The sequence below is a fragment of the Phyllobates terribilis genome, unplaced genomic scaffold (assembly GCF_046119375.1).
Source record: "Phyllobates terribilis strain yellow unplaced genomic scaffold, ASM4611937v1 Scaffold_3__8_contigs__length_932513732, whole genome shotgun sequence".
Classification (NCBI taxonomy): Eukaryota; Metazoa; Chordata; class Amphibia; order Anura; family Dendrobatidae; genus Phyllobates; species Phyllobates terribilis.
The window spans coordinates 346,545,512-346,571,495 of record NW_027362763.1 but is presented as its reverse complement, the minus strand read 5'-3'; the positions used below and the strand labels follow the sequence as shown (position 1 = coordinate 346,571,495).

The following is a 25,984-nucleotide window of genomic DNA, read 5'->3' as shown; positions in this document are numbered from 1 at the left end:
AAAATATTTTTAATTTGCAACCTGATGGAGGTCAGTATAGATGGACTAATAGACCAAGTCCCATACACTGCTTGAAGCCCAAATATTTTTTCAGAGCTAGATGCAGAAAAAAATTATATTCAATTTGCAACCTGATGGAGGTCAGTTTAGATGGACTAATAGACCAAGTCCCACACACTGCTAGAAGCCCAAATATTTTTTCAGAGCTAGATGCAGAAAAAAATTATATTCAATTTGCAACCTGATGGAGGTCAGTATAGATGGACTAATAGAATGATGCTATGCCCAAAAAGGTTTTACTTCACTAGGTGCAGTATAAAAATTGGTATTCTATGCACAGGTGGTGTAGATTGCAACAAAGATAGGCTACTCCACTAACTAACACACTCTGCAATAGGCCAAAAAGGATTAGCTTTGCTAGATTTAGCCAAATGCTGTGAAAAAAACTTGCACAGCACTGGCACAGACCTGCCTGGCAAAAACTGATAGAAACTGATGCAACTTAGTCCTGAAAAGGACTGCAATTACAATTAGTCTTTACTCCCAAACTATCTATTTAAGAGCACAGACCTGCCTGATAAAAGTCATAGGAAATGCTGTAACCTAGTCCTTAAAAGGACTGCAATCACAACTATTCCCTACTCCCAAGCTATCTGTAGATTTGTGCGAAAATTGGCTTGAAATTAACAAGGTATAGCGCACACAGCAACAGCGGTGCCGTCTAACACGCAGCTGCAGTAGTGAGAAAATGGTGGCGACGGGGAAAATGGCTGGGTCCTATAGGGCAAGGACATGTGACATACACTGCCAATGACACATGCCCTTGCTTGTGTGAAAAAAAGCACTTCGCTCCGTGTGTGCGCTGCTGATAGGCTGACAGATTGCACCTCCCCACTGTAAATGCGGGAAAGAGGAAAAAAAATGGAGATCTTCATTATTCCTGCATAGATCCATCCCCTGCCCCTCCTCCCGCCCCATTGTACACTCAAACTGCGTATTAACATTAATTTTCATCATTACTGAGAAAAAATCCAGTTATGATTTTGGTGCACGAACAGTTATCGAACATAACCTCGAACAGCCAAATTTTTTTCAAATCGTTCGTGTTCACCGAACGGCTCGAACACCGCCCAAAACAGCTCGAATTTGAGATTGGTGAACAATTCGAGTCGAACACCGCTCATCTCTAATTGGGACCCACTCTACATCTTTTCGAAGGGGTATTGGAGTGCGTCCAAATTTTTGGCAGCCCTTTCAGTCACTACAGAGGCAATAACAGTATAGGAGACCCACTTCCTAATAATGGGAACATTTTTTTTTACTTGTAAGACTATTGTGCTATTTTGCAGGAGCATTAAGGATTTGATATTACCTGTTTATTTATATTACACATTGGGCTTTTATATTGCACAAACCTTGATGATTAGGTGGCAAAAAAATTATGTTGTGGCTATTGTTTTTTCTGATTTATCCTTTACAGTGTTCATGGACTCTCTTCTGTAAATTCTATCTGTGTATTTTGATATGTTATATACGCATGTATTTATTGCATGATATACAGAGCATTGTCTATTTATTGCACTATCTGTATTGGTGACCATCTATTAACTTGAGCAGTCATGAGGGCCAGACCCCTTTGTGCCTATATACTTTTTAAATGTTTTTAAATGTTTTGTCTATGAAGTTTCTGGAATAAAATTATACCTTTTATATATAGAAGTGTGCTGCTCCGTGCATGTCATTCTTTTCTCTTTTACTTGCATTTTTTTACTGAGGCCCTCCTTTATGACTCTTAAAAGGAGTATTGGGATGCGTCCAAATTTTTCACAGTCCTTGCATTCACTGCATAGGCAATATAAGTATAGGAGACCCGCTTCCTAATAATGAGAACATTTTTTTACTGAGGCCCTCCTCTGTTTCTTCAAAGGGGTACTGGAGTGCGTCCAAATTTTTAGCAGCCCTGCCACTCACTGCATACACAATAACTGTATAGGAGAACCACTCCTTTATAGTGGGAACATTTTTTTTTTCAGAGGTCCCCCTCTACATATTTTCAAAGGGGTATTGGAGTGTGTCTTAATTTTTTTCAGCCCTTGAAGTCACTGCATATGCTATAACAGCATAGGAGACCCGCTCCTTAATAATGGGAACAACACAGCAGAGCCAGCTGATGGCTCTCTAACAATAGTTAGGGCCGACTGCTGGCCCTTTAACAATAGTAAGGGCTGCCTGATGGCCCTATGAAAATAGGCTTTGTGACTTTCAAAGTCCCTCCTTCATAAATGAAACAGAATGTGTCTGATCATGTCTCACACACCACATTGTCAGATAAGGTAGTATAATGTTAAGCTGACATTTACTGCTAAATGTATTTTTCACCGTTAAAAGCAATGCAAATGTGCAAAAACACCTCAAAAATGCTACATCTGAACATAGCACAAGGTGTAGAGGAGAATTTTTGTTTTTGGTTATTTATTTTACCGTATACACAAATCATTATCCTGGAAAGGATGTTCCTTAACATTTTTCACAGGAAAATCCATTTTGGCTTTATTTTTGTATGTTTTATTGTGAGTCTGTAACAGTGGCATAATAGTCTGAAAACATTGTTCACAGCAGTAACCTGGGAGTCAGAGATGTTTCCAGGAGTATTCCCCATGCAGTTCGCATGTCATTTGAGCACTGTTCTCATAGATTAGGGCAATTTTTAGGCGCCCTGCAGACCTCCGGGGGCCGCCGCCAGAAAAAATGCTCAAGTTTCCCATAGACTTGCATTGGGCTCTTTCCTCGGGTCGAGCACCCGAGCATTCCAATTAGCTCGACCCGAGCAATGAGCACCCAAGCATTTTAGTGCTCGCTCATCACTACTTAACATGTGAATCTCCGCTAAGAGAAACGATAACCTGTGAAAATAAAATCAAATTTTTTCCACAAAAATGTTTTTTAGCCCCAAATTGCATTTTCCTAAGGGTAACAGGAGAAATTGCATGATACATTTTACATTTTGTTGTGCATATTCTCAGGAGAACGCCAATACCCAATTTGTAGAGGAAAACTACTGTTTGAGCACATGGCAGGGCTCAGAAGGGAAAGACTGCCATTTGACTTTTTGAATGCAAAATTTGTTATAATAATCAGCGGAAGCCAAGATGCGTTTAAAGAGCCCCTGATGTTCCAAAAGAGTATAAATCCCCAAATGACCCATTTTGGAAACTAGACCCCTCAAGGAACTTATCTAGATGTGTGGTGAGTAGTGTTGAGCATTCCGATACTGAAATATCGGGTATCGGCCGATATTCGCGGTATCGGAATTCCGATACTTAATTCCAATACTTTTGCAATATCGTATACCGGAATCGGAAGTTCCCATAATGCAATGAGCCATTTTCATTTTATTCAGCCAATGAGGATCCTAAGAAGTGTGGGCACATCCTGTTAGGCATGTAGGCATCTTAACTAATGGCATGGCTGTGATTGGCTGCTGAAATGATGTCATGATGCAATATAAAAGCCGCTGCCGCCTTTTTGAGCTCACTCTGCTGTGAATTCAGTTAGGGATAGGATGCTGTTGTTCTGAGGGACAGTTTTAGCTACCTATTTGGTCTATTCTGCTTTACCCAAGCTACTTTATAAATCGCTGTGCCTTGCAGTGCTAGTGCACAGTTCTCTGTGCTGTTCACCGCTTTCTGCAAGGTCTCTGTGTGTGAGTGCAGCTCACCCTGTAGTGTGTGCTTCAGCCACGTCTGGTTATAGTGCACTCAGTGTGTGTCACTGCCTCATACATTGTCCTTTTTTGCCAATTCATAATTTTTCCTGATATCTCCTATTAGTGTGGTGGTTCCATCCGTATTCAGCTAAATTGGTTCCAAACACACTATATAGGAGTAGATAGAGAAATTTTTTTGGTCTTGCAGCGCTAGTGCACAGTGCTCTGCATCTGTACTGTTCACCGCTGTCTGCAAGGTCTGGTGTGTGAGTGCAGCTCACCCTGTAGTGTGTGCTTCAACCACGTCTGGTTGTAGTGCACTCAGTGTGTGTCACTGCCTCATACATTGTCCTTTTTTGCCAATTCATAATTTTTCCTGATTTCTCCTATTAGTGTGGTGGTTCCATCCGTATTCAGCTAAATTGGTTCCAAACACACTATATAGGAGTAGTTAGAGGAGCCTTTCTGCAGCATTGGGCCCTGCAGCCCCAGCCAGATTAGTATTAGCCTATTTTTTGCAGCCTCATCTATTGCATTGTAGGTTACCTTCCTACATTGTAATAGCTACAAAAAGTTTGTGATACTATCGTTATTACATCTTTAGGCACATCCAGTGTCTTTTTGTGACAAAAAAAACCTAAATAAAGTTCACCAAACACTCCACTTTACAGTTGTGTAGGCCACATTAGCTCATATTAAAGTCTAGTCCACACTTTATAAAATTAGTGTTTCTTATACCTGTTAGCAGCTGTTCAGGAATAAGCACACTAAGCCCTTAGTACTTTTCTGCCTATCTTTATCAGTGTACCAAGATGAAGAAGGCAGGGAGTAAGGCATGTGGTCGTGGGCGTGGGCGTGGAGTTTCTGCAGGGAGAGGACGTGAGGATTCTGTGCCTGCAGGGAGAGGACGTGGGGATTCTGTGCCTGCTGCGGGCACCAGTGACTCAGCATCCCCCAGTTTTACCAGGGAACAGTCCTTTATGCGCAGCTTTGTAGGAGCTAGCCGTACCTCACTGCTGCGGGAGGACCAAATTGAAGCCGTTGTCGGATGGATGGCAGCTAACGCATCGACTTCAATTAGTTCCAGATCCTCTCAGGTCCTGAGCACTGAAGAGCACCCATCTGTCTCTTCACCACCTGCCAAATTGCCCAGGCAGTCAGAGAGCCCTGGACAGGAGCCATCTCTACTTCTGTTCTCTGAATCTCTTGGCTTGGAAAGAGGGGGCCAGCCAAGCAGAATTCGAGAATTTGAAGAAGAGGTAGTATGCAGTGATGCGCAACCGTTTTGTCTCTCTGAATCTGAAGAGGCGGGCGGGCCAGTGCCTATGGTCAGCAGCACACCTCAGTACGCATCTGATGATGAGACTCAGGTGCCACTTTCTGGTGCGTATTGTGCTGTCGAGACTACCCAGGAGAAGCAGTTGTTTGAAGAGGGTGGTGTAGATGATGAGGTCCTTGACCCATCATGGCGTGAGGGACAGGAAGGTGGTGGGAGCAGCTCTGAGGAAGAGATTCCTCGAACAGCCCAAAAAGGAGGGAGAGGGAGGGGGCAGACTTGGTTGCCTGTAGCCTCCACTTCGGCACCCATTAGGAGCATGGCTCTTCCAAAATCCAAAGCGGGCACTCCCAAGACTTACAGTGCCTGGTCCTTTTTTGACACAGTTGCAGATGACATTTGCTTTGTCAAATGCAAGCTGTTTAATCAGAAGGTGAAAAGAGGGAAAAGTGTCAACAACCTCAATACCACAAATATGTTGAAACATGTGCGGACCAAGCACGTGGTGGAGTTACAAAAACACACTGAAGACCTAGGCCAACCTACAGCGCCACCTACCACCTCTTCAGCTCGTGTTGTAGCCTCTTCCTCCAGCTCACACACAGCTGGTTCGGCTTCCTCACAGGATCGCCATGGAAGAATCTCTGGCACTGTTGTACAGAGACACAGTGTAATTCCACCCACAGCACCACTTTCCCAGTCATCCTCACACTCCCAGGCCAGTCTACAGCCATTGTTAGCACAGGCATGGGAGAAAAGGCGCCCATACTCGGCAAACCACCCCCGAGCACAGGCTCTGAATGCTGGCATTGCTAAACTACTGGCCCTTGAAATGCTATCATTCAGGCTGGTGGAGACTGACACATTCCGTAACTTTATGGCATTGGCAGTCCCACAATACAACGTGCCCAGCCGATTTTATTTCAGCAGGCAAGCCGTCCCTGCCCTGCAACATCATGTGGAGGGAAAAATTAAACATGCGCTACAAAACGCCGTCAGTAGCAAGGTCCACCTGACCACCGATGCGTGGACCAGTAATCATGGACAGGGACGATACCTTTCCCTCACTGCCCATTGGGTAAATGTTGTGGAGCCAGGTACAGATCTTGAGAGTGGCGCTGTACGTGTTCTGCCAACTCCAAGGATTGCAGGAATCCAGTTCCTCTGAATCAGCGCTGCAGGAGCCGTCACGGTCTACCTCCACATCGACCCGTGAACGGTTTAACCGGTTATGGTGACCAATATGAGCACAGCCGTGGTCAAACGTCAACAAGCCATATTAAAATTAATTTCTTTGGGGAATCGAAGCCACACAGCGCAGGAGCTCTGGAATGCCATCAAGCAGCAGAGCGATGTGTGGTTTGTGCCAGCGAATCTCCAGCCAGGCATGGTAGTGTGTGACAATGGCCGAAATCTGGTGGCAGCTCTGGGCCTAGGCAACCTCACTCACATCCCATGTCTGGCACATGTGCTCAACTTGGTCGTGCAGAGTTTTTTGAGGGACTATCCAGATCTTGATGCACTGCTTCACAAGGTCCGCATAGAGTGCGCTCACTTGCGGCGTTCCAGCAATGCAAGATCACGCATTGCAGCTCTGCAGCGCCGATTACGTCTTCCGGAACATCGCATCATATGTGACCTACCCACCAGGTGGAATTCAACGTTACATATGTTGGAGAGGTTGTGTGAGCAGCAAGCAGCAGTAATGGAGTACCAGCTGCAGCAGGCGCAAACAAGTCGCAGTGCGCGCCGTTCACACTTCACCACCACTGAGTGGGCCTCTATGAAGGACATTTGCCACGTTTTGCGTGCCTTCGATTATTCCACGCGGATGGCGAGTGCAGATGATGCACTAGTCAGCATGACTATCCCCCTTATCTGCCTGCTTGAAAAAACACTGCAAGCACTAAGGGAGGAGGTTTTGGAAGAGGTGGAGGATGAGGAGTCACAAATGCCATCTGCTTCTCTACAGTCTGCGCAACGTGGTTCCTCACAAAGGCCTAGGCAGGGGACACTTTGTGAGGAGGATGAGGAGGAGTCAATGGATGAGGAAGACATCTGTCCAGAGGAGGGAGGTACACAATGCTCTAGTAGTCAGTATCTAGAGCGAGGGTGGGGTGATGCAGAGCAGGCAGAGATCACGCCCCAAGCAGGGGACAGCGTTTCTTGGCCAGTTGGCAGTCTGCAGCACATGGTTGATTTCATGCTGCAGTGCCTGAGAAACGACCGCCGCATCGAACACATTCTCAACACGGCTGATTATTGGGTGTCCACCCTCCTAGATCCTCGCTACCGGGACAACTTACAAAGCCTCATAACACCGTTGAACCGGGAGCGTAGAATGCGGGAGTACCAAGACGCACTGGTGCATTCCATCATGTTCTCCATTCCAACCGAGAGCAGTGCTGCTAGTGCTTTACAAAGCAGCTCAGTGCGTCGAGGCAGTGGAGGAAGCTCTGCACAAAGAGGGAGCAGAAGCAGTGCCTCAGCACAAGGCAAGACCAGTATGGCCGAAATGTGGCAAAGTTTTGTGTCCCCGCCGCCACAAATGTCTACACCATCACAGACGGCTCCAGTCAGCAGGAGGCAACGTTTCTGTCAGATGGTGACAGACTACATGTCTTGCTCTCTTAGTGTACTCCCAGACGGCTCTTCTCTCTTCAAGTTTTGGGTCTGTAAGCTAGATACATGGCCAGAGCTAAGTCAGTATGCATTGGAGGTGCTAGCTTGCCCTGCTGCTAGTGTATTATCGGAACGCGTCTTTAGTGCCGCAGGTGGTGTACTAACAGACCGTCGCATGCGACTATCCTCCGATAACGTTGACCGGCTTACTTTTCTCAAAATGAACAAGGCCTGGATCTCTCATGAATTTGCCAGTCCTCTTCCAGAATAAATAATTGTTGGCAAAAGTATCCAGGTCTCCTGTTCTGTTCATGTTTCTACCACCTGAACTGTAATCCCTGAGCTCCAACACCGCCAGTTGGCGCTCGGAAGTGCCGTCTGCACAGTCAACACTTGCTGCCGTGTCATTAGGGTTCAGTAACATCAGCTGTTCCCCGGCTGTGAGGACGGCAATTTCTCCTGCTCTGTCCACATTCTCACTACTACAGATTTTAAAGTTGCTCCAATTACACCTCTGGCTCCTCTGTTTTCAGTATTATCCCTTAGCTCCAACACCGCCAGTTGGCGCTCGGAAGTGCCGTCTGCACAGTCAACACTTGCTGCCATGTTATTGGGGTTCAGTAACGTCAGCTGTTCCCCTGCTGTGCGGACGGCACTTTCTCCTGCTCTGTCCACATCCACTGTACTACTGATTTAAAACCTCCTCCAAATACACCTCTGGCTCCTCTGTTTTCAGTATTATCCCTGAGCTCCAACACCGCCAGTTGGCGCTCGGAAGTGCCGTCTGCACAGTCAACACTTGCTGCCATGTAATTGGGGTTCAGTAACGTCAGCTGTTCCCCTGCTGTGCGGACGGCAATTTCTCCTGCTCTGTCCACATTCTCACTACTACAGATTTTAAAGTTGCTCCAATTACACCTCTGGCTCCTCTGTTTTCAGTATTATCCCTGAGCTCCAACACCGCCAGTTGGCGCTCGGAAGTGCCGTCTGCACAGTCAACACTTGCTGCCATGTTATTGGGGTTCAGTAACGTCAGCTGTTCCCCTGCTGTGCGGACGGCAATTTCTCCTGCTCTGTCCACATCCACTGTACTACTGATTTAAAACCTCCTCCAAATACACCTCTGGCTCCTCTGTTTTCAGTATTATCCCTGAGCTCCAACATCGCCAGTTGGCGCTCGAAAGTGCCGTCTGCACAGTCAACACTTGCTGCCATGTTATTGGGGTTCAGTAACGTCAGCTGTTCCCCTGCTGTGCGGACGGCAATTTCTCCTGCTCTGTCCACATTTTCACTACTACAGATTTTAAAGTTGCTCCAAGTACACCTCTGGCTCCTCTGTTTTTCAGTATTATCCCTGAGCTCCAACACCGCCAGTTGGCGCTCGGAAGTGCCGTCTGCACAGTCAACACTTGCTGCCGTGTTATTGGGGTTTGGTAACGTCAGCTGTTCCCCTGCTGTGCGGACGGCAATTTCTCCTGCTTTGTCCACATCCACTGTACTACTGATTTAAAACCTCCTCCAAATACACCTCTGGCTCCTCTGTTTTTAGTATTTACCCTGGGCTCCAATACCGCTAGTTGCTGCTCAGAAGTGCCGTCTGCACAGTCAACGCTTGCTCCAGTGTTATTGGGGTTCAGTAACGTCAGCTGTTCCCCTGCTGTGTGTCCGGCAAATTCTCCTGCTTTGTCCATATCCACTGTACTACTGATTTAAAACTTGCTCCAATTACACCTCTGGCTCCACTCTGTTTTTAGTATTTACCCTGGGTTCCAGCACCGCCAGCTGGTTCTCGGCAGTGCCTTTGGATTAGGTGCCTCCTTCTCGGTATCCAAGTTCCACCAATGTCTGCTGGTTCTTGGTAGTGCTTTCTGGCACAGGCACCTCCTGCTTAGTAACCGAGTTCCAGTACCGTCAGCTGGTCTTCGGCAGTTCCATTGGCTCTTGTACCTTCTGCTACCCATCTGGGTTCCAGTACCGTCAGCTGATTCTCGGTAGTTCCTCAGCTTTCTTGCACCTTCTGCTACATTTCCAAGTTCAAGCTTTTTGAAATGGTTCTTGGTAATCACTCTGGATATCCCTGACGAGGACCCTGAAGACGAGGACCCTGAAGACCAACCCTAAGAAGACGAGGACCCCGAAGACAACGACCCTGAAGACGAGGACCCTGAAGACCACCCCGAAGAAGAAGAGGACCCTGAAGACCACCCCGAAGAAGACGAGGACCCTGAAGACCACCCCGAAGAAGACGAGGACCCTGAAGACCACCCCGAAGAAGACAAGGACCCCGAAGACGAGAACCCAGAAGACCGACCCGATGAAGACGAGGACCCCCGAAGACGACGACCCTGAAGACCACCCCGAAGAAGACCAAGAAGATGACCCTGAAGAAGTTGACCAAGAGGACAAAGAAGAGAAGACAAGCACCAAGATACAGAAGAACAAGAGACGGAAGACCAAGAAGCAGAAATACAAGAAGCTGCAGAACAAAAAGCGGAAGAACATTAAGCATAAGACTAAAAATCAGAGCAAAAGATAATATCTAAATTATAAGCAGAAGATGACTAAGCAGTGTATGGGGGTGAGTCCGTTCCTCCTCGTGGTGCCCCTGGAAAAGACCTGCTGCTGCAGGCCAAACTGAACGCGGACAAATCCTGTTGTAAATCTTTTGTGACGGGCAGAACGAAAGGTGTAATGTCCAACCTTTTATAGATAACAACTAGAGGAATGCCTGTTACAAATAAGAATATGATGAAGAAGAAGAATATTAAGAAGATGAAGAAGTAGAATATGAAGAATGTAAAAAAAAAGAATAATACGAAGAAGGTGAAGAAGAAGAAGATGAAGAAGGTGAAGAAGAAGAGGATGAAAAAGATGCTGAGGATGATGAAGGAGAAAGTGTGGGAGAAGTAAAAAAGAAGGTGAAGAGCATGGAAGTAGTGAAACATAAATATCTGACAAAATATAAAAATTCTTAACATAGTCAATATTTCCGTAACTCAGAACGTCTTAAAAAAAATATTAATTCCATTTGATTGGGCTAAACCTCTATGCCTTTATTGTCTCCCCCACCTCCCCCAATACATTCTACATTATTCTTAGTTGTTTTCCTTCATGTAGAATTAACCTACAAGGAAAGAAAGGGTTTATTTTCATTCCGATACTTCTGTCCCATTGACTTGCATTGGTTTCCGGTATCGGAATCGGCGATATCCGATACTTTTTCGGTATCGGTCCGATCCAATCCGATCCGATATTTCCCGATATCGGAAGGTATCGCTCAACACTAATGGTGAGCACATTGCATATAGTGTTGAACCGTGAAAATAAAAATAAAAAAAAATTCGGACAAAAATGTTCTTTTAGCCCCATTTTTTTATTTTCACAAGGGTAACAGGAGAATATGCACCAAAAAATGTGTTGTGCAATTTCTCCTGAGTACAGCGGTACCCCATATGTGGAGGAAAACTACTGTTTGGGCACAGCTCAGAAAGGAAGGAGTGACTTTTTGTAACACAAATTTTGATGGAATGGTCACCATTTTTAAAACTAGACGCCTCAAGGAATATATCTAGACATGTGGTGAGCACCTTGAACGCACAGGTGCTTCACATAAATTTACAACGTTGATCTGTGAAAATAAAAAAAAAAAAACATTTCCACAAAAATGTTGTGTTAGCCCCAAATCTTTTCATTTTCACAAGGATAGTGGGAGAAAATGAACCCCAAAATTTGTTGTACAATTTCTCCTGAGTATGCCGATACCCCATATGTGGTTGAAAACTACTTTTGAGGAACAGTGCAAAGCTCAGAATGGAAGAAGCGCCATATTGGATGTAATGCACACGCCCGGACTGACTGGCGTGTGCGTGTATATGTAGTGATTCCACTGGACCGTACCGGAGAGTGAATGCCTGGAGGGGCGTAACTAAGCATCCACCCGATCCAACCAAGGTCGCACGACGGCATACGACGCAAGTGCACCAAGGAGGAACCGAGCAGAGGGACCAGGAGCTACTCCAGGTCAGACCCCGGACACGGCTGTTGATCCACACCGGAAAATGCAGGAACAGGCAGGTTAGACTGGCACACAGACTGGTGAGTACAGGCAGACACGGCTGGTATGCAGATGGGTGGATGATGGCAAGCACAACTGGTATGCAAACCGGGAGGTACTGATAGGTACGGCCGGTATGCAGGCAGGTGGATGTTGGTAAGCACGACTGGTATGCAGGCAAGGAGGTACAGGCAGGTATGACAGGTTGGAGCACAGAGTGGATAGGTCCCAGTACAGACTGGGACTCAGGAACAGAACCGCAGATGCGGTGGACAAACACAGCAGAGTGAGGCTGCCCGGAACGGCGAGCAAGAGCAGAGCGAGACGAGACCGCCTGGAGCGGTGAGCGAGAGTAGAGCAGGACGAGGCCACCTGGAGCGGTGAGCAAAGGGTCAGAGCGGAGCGAGACTGCCAGAGCAGTGAGCAAAGGGTCAGAGCAGAGCGAGACTGCCGGAGCAGTGAGCACAGGGTCAGAGCACAGCGAGACTGCCGGAGCAGTGAGAAAAGGGTCAGAGCAGAGCAAGACTGCCGGAGCAGTGAGCAAGGGGTCAGAGCAGAGCGAGACTGCCGGAGCAGTGAGCAAAGGGTCAGAGCAGAGCAAGACTGCCGGAGCAGTGAGCAAAGGGTCAGAGCAGAGCGAGACTGCCGGAGCAGTGAGCAAAGGGTCAGAGCAGAGCGAGACTGCCGGAGCAGTGAGCAAAGGGTCAGAGCAGAGCGAGACTGCCGGAGCAGTGAGCAAAGGGTCAGAGCAGAGCGAGACTGCCGGAGCAGTGAGCAAAGGGTCAGAGCAGAGCGAGACTGCCGGAGCAGTGAGCAAGGCAGGGCAGAGGGGACAGGGCTCTGTTCACACGGAACATACAGGAAAGGAAAGGCAGAACCAGATACCCACAGGGTACTTGCAGTGAAGTAGCGAGTGGACCACAAACTCACAAACGGAAGTACAGTGACAACGAGCAGGAGTTAGGTACGAGTTCAGACTCTGCAGAAAAAGGGAAGATATGGGCATAGAGAGAAATGGGAAACAGGCTGGAAGATGGTTAGGGCAGGAACAGACACTGGGAAAAGACACAGACAACAGATCTAGGTATACGGCCCCTAGAGGGCAGAAGGAACAGGCTAAGAGCATGTTCACACGGGCCTGGAAATACAGCCTCCAGGAAAGGCAGCTGGCTAGAGTACACAGACAGGACTCAGTTCAGACACGGGAACTGATACCGCAAGGCAGGAAACATAGACAGGACCTGGCACATCAGTGACTAGAAGCCAACTGACAGAACAAGATACTCAGGCAAGGATTCCAGGGAGGAGCTGGGTTAACTACCAGGTGACAGACAACAATAGGCTGAGGACGCATTAGGGGTGTGTCTGAAGCAGCTACAAGAAACAGGAAGTTCAGCGGGCGTCGCCCTAAGCAGAAAGAGCAGAGCAAAGAAGACCATATGGAAAGAAGCAAAAATGATAGTCTGGACTGGAAATCAAGTGCGCGCTCTTGCACAGTGGGAGATGGACCACTATGCAAGGACGCCGCCAGGTATGTTACATTGGAGTTCAGATTTTGCTGGACTATTTTGACTGTGCCATGTCACATTTGGTAGAGCCCTTGAGGAGCCGAACATCCCTTAGTGACCCCATTTTACAAACTACACCTCTCAATGAATTCATCTAGGGATGCAGTGATCATATTAACATCATAGGTGTGTCACAGATGAAGCATCGGTGTCTCTGCCCCCTGACAGGCAGAGACGCCGTCCCTCTTACCGCCGCGCTCCTGTCCCGGCGTCTTCCTGTTCTCCTGCTGCTGCTGCTGGCTTGCGCAGCTTCCCGGGCACTGTGCTTAGGGCGCGTGCGCTCCCTCCCTCTCAATGGGGCCGCACGCGCCGTCCTAAGGAGTCCCCGGCCAATGGCCAGAGGACTTCTCATATAAAAGGCACCTCCTCCAAAATGGAGGTGCCCGTGCAAGGTTGTAGCTCTGTGTTCTAAACTCTGCTTCAGGTCCCGCTGCTAGTCTGATTTCCAGTCCAGTCTGCCAGTTTGACTGCCAGTCCAGTCCGCCAGCCTGACTACCAGTCCAGTGCACCAGCCTGACTACCAGTCCAGTCCGCCAGCCTGACTACCAGTCCTGCCCGACAGTCTGAGTACAGTCCAAGCCCGCCAGCCTGTCTATAGGCCCTGCTTGCCTGCCCGGAAAACGTACCAGTTACCTGCCGTGCCTACCAGCCAGCCTACCAGAAGGCTCCTGCTTGTTACCTGCCGTGCCTACCAGCCAGCCTACCTGGAGGCTCCTGCCAGTTACCCGTGGTGTCTCCCAGTCCGCCTAACCGGATCACCCGTCAGGATGCCTGCCATGCTCATCTACTGTACCGGTCAGTCCCTGCCTTCTGACCTGTGGGAGTCACCTGCTCTCATACCAGGACTGGTCCAGAGTAGCACCTGGTCCCTCTGTTCAGTCCTTCCCTGGTTCATGGAGTCGATTGAGCCGCCGTGCGACCTTGGTCAGTCCGAGTTGATACCTAGTTACGCCCCTCTGGTCCCTCCTCGCACTGCAGCACAGAGGTTCCACCACCCGGATCCGTAACAACAGCCTTTCATATCATTGGGCAGTGAATAAAAAATAATTATTTTTTTGCGACCAAAATTTAGTTTTAGCCCCAGATTTTAAATTTTTACTTTGGGAAATGGGTAAAATGGCACCAAAATTTGTCACAGAATTTCTGCTGAATGTAGACTTACCCCATATGTAGCTGTTAAGTAATGCTCAGCCACATGGCGAGACTCGGGAGGGAATGAGTGGTGCCTGTGCTTGGTATTTGCTATGACAGTAATCACCGGCTGATGGTGGTAGTAGTACCATCAGCCGGCGCCTATGACCCACGGTAAGTTTTGTACCACGGGTCACTGCCACAGCGCTGTGACCACGGTAATGCTATTACCGCCGATCAGAGTCTGTGTTTCCTGCACTGTCACGCAAATGACAGCGCTGGAAGCCAGGTTTATTCGGCTCCCCCATTCAGATGAATGGGGTCCGTGTTCGGGTACTGTTCTGGTAACCGAACCTGATCTTTCAATAAACTGTTCAGCGTTTGGCTCAATTAGCCGAACCCGAACAGTCACAGGTTCGCCTATGAGCTGTCCCAGGCCAAAGGTGTAGATGGAGAAGAGCAAGGGTTCTAGAACTGAACCTTGGGAGGACAACGACACATAGGGGGTGAGATGAGGAGGTGGTTTGTGAGTGGGAGACACTGAAGGTCCTGTCTGTTAGGTATGAGGAGATCCAAGAAAGGGCCAAATCTGTAATGCCAAGAGATCAGAGAGTCTGAAGTAAGAGGGAATGGTCCACTGTGTCGAAGGCAGATGACAGGTCAAGGAGGAGGAGGACAAACTAGTGTTGCTTGGATTTGGCGGTTAGTAGGTCGTTGGTGACTTTAATCAGGGCCGTTTCAGTGGAATGTTGTGGTCGGAAGCAAGATTGTGATTAGTGGTCAAAGAGGGAGCAGGAGGAGAGGTGGGAGGACAGTTCAAAATGGACGTGATTGTCCAGAAGTTTTGAGGCATAGGGGAGAAGTGATATGGGGCAATAGCTAGATAAAGAGGATGGGTCAAGGGAAAGCTTTTTGAGGATGGGTGTTATCGAGGTATGTTTGAAGTATGGGGGGGGGAGACACCAGTTGTGAGTGACAGGTTTAAGAGGTGGGATAGGGTTGGGATGAAGACTGTGGTAAGGTTTGGAATGAGGTGGGACGGGATTGGGTCAAGTTCACAGGTGGTGAGATGTGATTTGGAAAGTAAAGAGGAAAGTTGATCTTGCCTGATGACGGAGAAGCTGGTTTTGGAGGAGGAGAGTTGAGTAGTCATGAGGAGGGGCTGTGGGGACTTTAAGCAAAAGCTTTTCTATATGTTGTCAATCTTCTTCTTGAAGAATGAGGCAAAGTCTTCCGCTGAAATGAGAGTAGAGGGAAGGGGTAGCTAGTGGACAGATGAGAGAATTAAAAGTACTGAATAGCTGTTTAGGGTTGTGAAACAGAGATGAGAAGTAGGTTTGTTCTGCTGCAGTGAGCAATTGCACAACATTTTGACCACTTATATTACTGGACGGGCTACTCCACTCCCTTTCTTAGGCAGCCACACAGTGGTACGCCTTGTAGATGAGGGCATGTGTTCCAGTAGATGGAATGCGCTGCATCAAGTGACCTCTCCTCCTCTTCCTCCACCCTTAACATAAAACACAGTACAGTCATGGCCAAAAGTATTGAGAATGACACCAAAATTATATTTTCACATGATCTGCTGGCCTCTGGTTTTTATTAGTGTTTGTCTGATGTTTATATCACATACAGAAATATAATTGCAATCATATTATGAGTACCAATAGGTTATATTGACAGTTAGAATGAGTTAATGCAGCAAGTCAATATTTGCAGTGTTGCCCCTTCTTCTTCAAGACCTCTGTAATTCTCCCTGTCATGCTCTCAATCAACTTTTGGACCAAATCCTGACTGATAGCAGTCCATTCTTGCATAATCAATGCTTGCATTTTGCCAGAATTTGTTGGTTTTTATTTGTCCACCCGTCTCTTGATGATTGACCACAAGTTCTCAATGGGATTAAGATCTGGGGAGTTTCCAGGCCATGGACCCAAAATCTCTATGTTTTGTTCCATGAGCCATTTAATTATCACCTTTGATTTATGGCAAGGTGCTCCATCATGCTGGAAAAGGCATTGTTGGGCGCCAAACTGCTCTTGGACGGTTGGGAGAAGTTGCTCTTGGAGGACATTCTGGTACCATTCTTTATTCATGGCTGTGTTTTTAGGCAAGACTGTGAGTGAGCCGATTCCCTTGGCTGAGAAGCAACCCCACACATGAATGGTTTCAGGATGCTTTACAGTTGGCATGAGACAAGACTGGTGGTAGCGCTCACCTCTTCTTCTCCGAATAAGCTGTTTTCCAGATGTCCAAACAATCGAAAAGGGGATTCATCAGAGAAAATGACTTTGCCCCAGTCCTCAGCAGTCCACTCCCTGTATCTTTTGCAGAATATCAGTCGGTCCCTGATGTTTTTTCTGGAGAGAAGTGGCTTCTTTGCTGCCCTCCTTGAAACCAGCCCTCGCTCAAAAAGTCTCTGCCTCACAGTGCGTGCAGAAGCACTCACACCAGCCTGCTGCCATTCCTGAGCAAGCTCGGCACTGTTGGTAGTCCGATCCCGCAGCTGAAACAGTTTTAAGATACAGTCTTGGCCCTTGCTGGTCTTTCTTGGGCGCCCTGGAGCCTTTTTGACAACAATGGAAGCTCTCTCCTTGAAGTTCTTGATGATGCGATAGATTGTTGATTGAGGTGCAATCTTTGTAGCTGCGATACTCTTCCCTGTTAGGCCATTTTTGGGCAGTGCAATGATGGCTGCACGTGTTTCTTTAGAGATAACCATGGTTAACCGAAGAGAAACAATGTTACCAAGAACCAGCCTCCTTTTAAAGTGTCCAGTGATGTCATTCTTACTTAATCATGACTGATTGATCGCCAGCCCTGTCCTCATCAACACCCACACCTGTGTTAATGGATCAATCACTAAAATGATGTTAGCTGCTCCTTTTAAGGCAGGACTGCAATGATGTTGAAATGTGTTTTGGGGGTTAAAGTTCATTTTCTGGGCAAATATTGACTTTGCAAGTACAGTAATTGCTGTTAAGCTGATCACTCTTTGACATTCAGGAGTATATACAAATTGCCATTACAAAAAATGAAGCAGTAAACTTTGGAAAAATTACTATTTGTCTCATTCTCAATACTTTTGGCCATGACTGTATAGTCCTCAGAGGTGGCACCCCAATTACCCTTGTTTTCCCCTGTGTCACAACTCTCCAAGTGCCCAACTGACTGTGAGGAACCACAGATGGGCAAGTCTGCAGAGCTGTTCACACATTCTATTCCGGGGCATCAGAGGTCTGATCCAAAGATTCACAGACTCAAGAGGAGAAAATCATGTGCAGCAATGCCCAAAATTTTTTTCAGTTTGGTGTGGGGCCAGATGAAGTAGGGTTTGAGCAGAATCCAGACCCTCGTCACCAGATGTTAACCCCCGGGGGTGAAGGTGATCCTGATGATACTCAGATATTTGAGGTGCACGTGGACTGTACTGTGCTGTCAGAGCAAAAAGAGGAGGAGGGTGACTCTCAGGGCGAGGAGTGGGAGAACAGAGAGGATGACGATGAGGTTGTAGATCCCACTTGGTGTGAACCCAGAGGCATGCAGCTGAGTAGCTCAGCAGGGAAGGTGGAGGAGGAGGAAGACAAGGAGGTTACATTCCGGCTTGCTGCACAGACATGGAGTGATGCAACCACGTCAAGCACTGCATCCTCAGCCCCAACTCTGGTGGTGGCCAGCAGCATTTCCGGGTGGCAAGGGTTATCTAGCATGGGTCTTTTTGGAGACTGCAAAGATGATACAACTGACGTTGTCTGCCAACTTTGTTAAAAACGACAGAGTAGAGTCAAAAAATGCAATAATTTGACTACTGCATGCATGAACTGGCACATGCGCGATCAACATGCATTCATTTGGGAATCTCACTGTGCTAAAATGCAGACTAATGGGCCTCGCCAACAACCGGCCGACCCATCAATTGCATCTGCTGCTTCTTCCTTTTACGTCACCATGGAAAGTGTTCTCACACAGGTCTTCGGCCGCAAGAAACTCAACTTGTTTACTCTCTAAAGTTGGGGTGAGTGAGAGCACACCAGCTGTTATGGAAGGGCACATGCCTGCTGTTTTTGACTGATTTCAGACACCCCATCTTTCTCAATCTACCGCAACATCTCTGCCTGCACCTCTCTCACAGTCAAATAGCTTGATGAGTTCACTCTACTCCACACTCTCTAAGCACAGCAGACAGCCCTCAATCCCGCAGTTGTAGTCACGTAAAAGATTGTTTCCTCCTACACATGCAAAAGCAAAGAGGTTGAACTTCAAAATCTCCAATCTGTTGGCCACGGAAATGCTGCCTTTCTGCCTGGTGGATAAAGACGGTTTCCGAAAGCTGATGGCTGCATTCAAACAGTACCGGTTGCCCAGTCATCATTCTCTAAGAAAGATGTGCCTGCTCTACGTCATCATGTTGCAGACAACATCACCCATTCCTTGAATAAATCTATGTCTGACAGCATGCATTTCACCACTGACACCTGGACAAGCAAGCATAGCCATGGGAGTTACACCTCGCTAACTGGACACTGGGTGACTCTGGTGGCTGTGGGGGCAGGCAGGGAATGGGCTGCTCCAAAAGTCTTGGAATCCCCAAGGCTTGCAGTGCACTGGGGGATGGAGAACTAAACCACTACCCAACAGAAGATGGAGAACTAAACTACTAAACAACAGGGGTTGTAGAACTAAATTACTAAACACTTAAGATTGGGGAACAAAACAAATACACACCAGAACATGAAGAACAAAACTAATAGACATCAGTGGTTGGATAACTAAACTACTAAACAGCTAGAGTTGGGGAACTAAGCCTCTACACACAAGGGGATGGAGAACTAAACCACTAGACCTCAAGGTGTCACTAGACACCAAGTCTTGGAATCCCCAAGGCTTGCAGGATAAACTTCTGTATCTAACACTTCCTCTACTGCTTCTGCCTCCTCCACTTCCTCTAGTGCCTCCACCTGCACACTCAACTCTGCCTTAATAAGACACGCGTTCCAAGTGTGCAGAGAGAATCCCCCCCTCCGTACTGCGCAGCCAGTGATCACAGCAATTAGGCAGTGTTTAAATTAATATGTTCTGGAGATCGCAGCTGAAGAGTTGTGGACAGCTCTCCAGGCCGAGTTTGAGCAATGGCTGTCTCCACTGAACCTGGAGCCAGAGAAGGCCATGTGCAATAACGGTGCAAACCTGGTGGCGGCCCTATGCCGGGGCAACCTCGCATACGTTACTTGCATGGCCCACATCCTCAACCTGATAGTACAGTAATTTCTCCACCACTATCCCGGCCTGGATGTGCTACTGCAGAAACCACGATCGCTGTGTGCTCACTTCCACCATTCGCAACCTGCGGGTCATCGACTTGCATCGCTACTGAGATTTTTCAGCCTACCGGTTAACCAGTTGATATGCGATGTGCTAACATAGTGTAATTCAACTCTGCACATGTTGCAGTGACAAGCCCTGATGCATTATCTCATGTCAAATCGGCTGGGCAAACGCAGTACGGACGTGTTGCAAATCACATTTGCGAAGTGGACACAGATGAAGGACCTCTTCAGCGTTCTGCACATTTTCAAAATGGCTACTAAGTTGGTTAGCACTGACGATGCCATCATCAGCATCACTATTCTGGTGATCTAGATGCTGAAGCACACTTTGAATAGTCTGCGGGAGGAGGTGGTGGTCCCAGGAGAAGAGGAGAAAGATATGGAAGGGCTAACAATATCTCTAAGTTCTGGACTGTCGTCAAACAGGCAATTGCCACAAGAGGGTGGATTACAGTGATCACGGGGGGCCTATGGTACCAGACAAACTGTTAGGGAAGGTGCAGGAGCCGAGAAAGAAATGGAGGAGGACGAGAAGGAAGAGGTGATGGATGCGCAACAGTTAGGAGATGAAGAGGAGAATGATTCCCACTCTGTTGTTCGTGGTTGCCAGGAGGGGATGGAGGAAACAATCTTGAGTATTATCCCACCACCAACACACTATGGACTTGGACCTCATGAAAGAGACCGACCCATGATCGCCTTCTTGCAGCATAATCTACAACATGATTGTTGCCCGTATTGTTAGTATTAGAAATATTGCTGACTACTGGGTTGCCACTCTGTTCGATCCACGGTATAAGAGTTAATTTTGTCGCCTGTGTTTGCCAGGGTTTCCTCTGGGTAGTCATTTTTCTTCTCACACCCCAAAGACATATTGATAGATAATTTAGATTGTGAGCCCCAATGGGGACAGTGGCACTTATGTCTGTAAAGCGCTGTGATTAATGGCGCTAAATGAGTAAAATAAATGTAAAAAAATAAAAAAAATTCTGGGAGTCATTTTACTCCTTTTTTAGACAACACCGTGCACCTGCAGAACAGATTAAAGATCCAAAGGAGAAATAAAGTCCTATAGTAATAAATAATTGCTGAAGCACATAAGCATCGACTATCAATAGACCTGGTCCTATTCTGATAAATGTGTCAGAGACCAGATTTTACAGCAAACATAGATTTTTATTGATAAAATACATAAACAGTAACACAACGAGATAAAAAGCACCTCCAAACTGTGAGGGATTAAGTATTAAATACAGTGCCAAAATATCATAGTAACATGTAAAAGTACAATACATATACCGCCATATAGTGCTATACTGCAAATAGTGAGTATGTATAACTCTAACAATGCAGATGCAAGGTAGTAAAAGAGATAGTAAACATACCTAGAGGCAGCTCATGTAGCAGGCAACCATATAGTGCGAAATCCCTCAATCCCCTACGCACATTTCATCTATTCAGACTTCCTCAGGGGGTGACACCTGAAAAGTCAATGGGAAACTTTTCCGGCAGTCCCCCTGGAGGTCTGCAGGGTACCTTAAAATTGACGAAATCGATGGGAATAGTGCTCAACTGACATGGGAGCAGCATGGGAAAGACCCTTGGAAGGATCTTTGACTCCCAGATCACTGCTGTGAACAATGTTGTCAATGTTGTCAGAGTATCACGCCACTTTTACAAACTCACAATAAAACATACAAAAACTAAACTAAAATGGATTTTCCTGGAAAAAATGTTAAAGAACATTTCAATGTAATGACTTGCATATAAGGCAAAATAAATAACTCCCCCCAAAAATTGTCCTCCACACCTTGGGCTATGTTCACATGTCGCGTTTTTGATGTGTTTATGCACTTTTACATTGCTTACAATGGTGAAAAATACATTCACTGTCATTTTAACATAAAAATGTGTATTTATTGGTATATACATTTTTTTTTGTTATTTTGTAATTTGTTTTTAACTTACTTTTATTATTTTTTTACTTTTTTTTTTTACTTTTTTATTTGGTCCCTCTATGGGACTTTCACTTTTTACACTTTGATTGCTGGTATAAAGCATTGCAATACACCAGCATTGCAATGCTTTATACCTGTCAGTTCTACACTGACAGAAGCTTCTTAGACCGTGCTCTTAGCATGGTCTAAGAGGTTTTCCATAGCTTGGTGACCCGGGTGTTGCTATGATGACTTTGAGTCACCATGGCAATGATCGGGCCCCCACGATGACCATGGTGCCGATCTCAAGTGAAAGGGAGCCCCCTCCTTCTCCCAGCCTCCTAAATGTTGCGATGGCACTCGATGGCAACATTAGTGGGTTAAACAGCCAGGGCCTGCCTGTTACTGCAAGAATTAAATAAATAAAGAAGCAGCAAAATTGATGAAAGCACGTAAAAACATTTTATTCAAAAATATAACAACAATGAGTATCATGTGAACAGACAGAGAGGGAGTCACCAAGCTTAAATGGGTATATCGGAGATGGAAATTATGATCACCAGATAAAGAAAACACACATAGTACTAGATATTAATTAGACCTGTACATACAGTCATATGAAAAAGTTTGGGCACCCCTATTAATCTTAAGCTTAATGTTTTATAAAAATTGATGTTTTTGCAACAGCTATTTCAGTTTGATATATGTAATAACTGTTGGACACAGTAATGTTTCTGCCTTGAAATGAGGTTTATTGTACTAACAGAAAATGTGCAATCTGCATTCAAACAAAATTTGACAGGTGCATAAGTATGGGCACCTCACCAGAAAAGTGACATTAATATTTAGTAGATCCTCCTTTTGCAAAAATAACAGCCTCTAGTCGCTTCCTGTAGCTTTTAATGAGTTCCTGGATCCTGGATGAAGGTATTTTTGACCATTCCTCTTTACAAAACAATTCCAGTTCAGTAAAGTTTGATGGTCGCCGAGCATGGACAGCCCTCTTCAAATGATCCCACAGATGTTCAATGATATTCAGGTCTGGGGACTGGGATGGCCATTCCAGAACATTGTAATTGTTCCTCTGCATGAATGCCTGAGTAGATTTGGAGCGGTGTTTTGGATCATTGTCTTGCTGAAAGATCCATCCCCTGCGTAACTTCAACTTTATCACTGATTCTTGAACATTATTGTCAAGAATCTGCTGATACTGAGTGGAATCCATGCGTCCCTCAACTTTAACAAGATTCCCAGTGCCGGCATTGGCCACACAGCCCCAAAGCATGATGGAACCTCCACCAAATTTTACTGTGGGTAGCAAGTGTTTTTCTTGGAATGCTGTGTTTTTTTGCCACCATGCATAACGCCTTTTTGTATGACCAAACAACTCAATCTTGGTTTCATCAGTCCACAGGACCTTCTTCCAAAGAGAAATTGGCTTCTCCAAATGTGCTTTTGCATACCTCAGCCAACTCTGTTTGTGGCGTGCTTGCAGAAACGGCTTCTTTCGCATCACTCTCCCATACAGCTTCTCCTTGTGCAAAGTGCGTTGTATAGTTGACCGATGCACAGTGACACCATCTGCAGCAAGTTGATGCTGCAGCTGTCTGGAGGTGGTCTGAGGATTGTCCTTGACTGATCTCACCATTCTTCTTCTCTGCCTTTCTGATGTTTTTCTTGGCCTGCCACTTCTGGCCTTAACAAGAACTGTCCATGTGTTCTTCCATTTCCTTACTATGTTCCTCACAGTGGAAACTGACAGGTTAAATTTCTGAGACAGCTTTTTGTATCCTTCCCCTGAACAACTATGTTGAATAATCTTTGTTTTCAGATCATTTGACAGTTGTTTTGAGGAGCCCATGATGCCACTCTTCAGAGGAGATTCAAACAGGAGAACAACTTGCAAGTGGCCACTTTAAGTAGCTTTTCTCATGATTGCATACACCTGGCTATGAAGTTCAAAGCTCAATGAGGTTACAAAACCAAAAAAAGTGCTTTAGTAAGTCAGTAAAAAGTAGGTAGGAGTATTTAAAACAGGAAAATGATAAGGGTGCCCATACTTATGCACCTGTCAAATTTTGTTTGAATGCAGATTGCACATTTTCTATTAGTACAATAAGCCTCATTTCAAGGCAGAAACATTACTGTGTCCAACAGTTATTACATATATCAAACTGAAATAGCTGTTGCAAAAGCACACATTTTTATAAAACATTAAGCTTAAGATTAATAGGGGTGCCCAAACTTTTTCATATGACTGTATATCCCCCAAATCCATATTGCAAAGTCCCACATAGACCTTGAAAAAGCGGTTTCTTACCACGAAACATACATCGGGCCACTTGAGGGCTACTTGCCAACCGTGTATTCCTCTCCCCCCGTCACATGTTGCACATCTTGGGTAGGTAATTGCCTCCTTACTACTGCCCTTTACCATAGAGCCGAACAACAGCATTTTGTTTGGGATGCCACTTGGCCTCTACTTTCTAACCATCCATTTTTTGCTGGCACTCGGACAATATGGTCTCTTTGGGGACTATTTACGATCAGTATTGTAGGCATATCCTGACGACACAGTGATTTTCTATATACAGTATATGTGCCTATACATCCCCCCATTTTCCCTGACTTAGCTCCTGGCATTTGCTGGTATGCTATTGTGCTAATACTTTATACTTCGGATCATATTATACCAGCAATAGCTAAAACTATTAGGCCATTGGGTACAATGCAATAATTACCCCTTGAGGCCATTTGGGACAGCTGTTGGCCTGGAACTGCCAGTGCGTGTAAACAGTTTAAATGAATGGCGGACATATCACGTCATGATGTGGGAACTGACACCCACTCATGGCGTGCAATGTCCATCATTGGTGGTTAAGTGGTTAAGGAGCTGGTGATAGATACATGTACATGTATAAAAAAGAAAACCATCATCACATCTTACCTATAGTACAATGCGGTCCTGTCCATCCTGGTATACACTGACATGTGTAAGATCCAGGGGTGTCAATACAAGTGCCTCTAGCACAGGGGTTGTTTATAGTACATTCATCAATATCTATTGAAAAAAAAACACTGAAATCCATCATAATTACACTCCACATAACATATTAATCCAAGATAAAGGTCCAGTGACCAAATGCCCAGCTATATGACAGTTACCTATAACACATAGTCTCTCATTTCATTTGGAAATACTTTTTTTACCTGTGTGACAAGTTTTTCCCTCCCATCCACTTAAACAGGAGCAGGTAAATCCATGTATTCCATTATTGCACTGGCCATGGACACAAGGGGAATTCTTGCAATACTCTTTTTCTAATAAACAAAAAAAATCTGATTATTTCATTTGAAATAAGAGGAAAGACAGAAGCAGAATACAGAAACAGGATCAGAAACTACTGTATATAGAGCACAAAACAAACTGTATATACATTTGAATGTGTGCTACAGTAAAAAAGAACTTATCATCAAGAACTTTTTCTGTTACTGACAATCAATAGTGGTAAATCCTACAGAATACAATAAGAATTGTGACTGAGGTCTAGGTGCATGGAGGTAAAATATATTCTATACTGGTGCAGCCTACTAATAGTCTGCATTAAAGGGAATCTGTCACCCCCTGGGACATTTTTTACCTAATAATATTGGCATACAGGTGATAGAATGGTTAAAATAGTCTTACCTGTATGCCTCATATCTGCGGTCTTGATGTGCAGAAAATATCTTTTATCTCTTTATGGTAATGAGTTCTTCCAGACTCTGGGGCATACGGTGCCTGAAAGAAAGCTCAGTCTCCGGTCTTCATTTCTAGCATATGCCTCCCATCAGTGTCAGAGTGCTCTGTGAAGTGTAGTGGTGGCCTCAGAATCCTGCGCCTGCGCCCTGCAATAGTATGATTACACTTCACTTTTCCATCCTTCTATGTGCATTGGCTTCTTTGTTCTTCTGTGCAGGCGCCGGTGAGTCACTGCTACTTCTGCTCTATGGACTTACGGCATGCGCAGTGATAAGGTTCTCTCCCCACTTCATTCCTCCCTGCATATTTAGGAAACATTTAGTTTCTGATTAGAAAATCTGGGAATTCTGGGGCCACCACTACACATCACAGGGCACTGTGATGCTGATGGGAGGAATGTGGTATGCAAATGAAGACCAGAGGCAGACTTTTCTTCCAGGTCCCGCACTCCCCCGAGCCTGGAAGAAATCATTAAGAGATAAAAGATAATTTCTGCATATCAAGATCGCAGATATGAAGCATACAGGTACGACTATTTTAACCATTCTAACACCTGTGCCCCAGTGAAAAATCTACAGACATGTCAGTTTTTTTTTGCGCAGCACAGACAAGATGCATGTT

At 45.9% G+C, this 25,984-nt stretch overlaps 1 protein-coding gene across 1 annotated transcript in view; it reads right to left on the bottom strand.

Annotated features, from left to right (window-relative positions):
* The window catches only part of LOC141259356 (uncharacterized), a 751,467-nt gene that overhangs the window by 631,144 nt on the left and 94,339 nt on the right, over positions 1 to 25,984 (bottom strand). Inside the window, exons 5-6 of the mRNA XM_073675220.1 lie at positions 24,832 to 24,942; positions 24,569 to 24,682 (exon numbers count right to left, since the gene is read on the bottom strand). Coding sequence (XP_073531321.1) covers positions 24,569 to 24,682; positions 24,832 to 24,942 — 225 coding nt within the window. The remainder of the gene's footprint in view (positions 1 to 24,568; positions 24,683 to 24,831; positions 24,943 to 25,984) is intronic.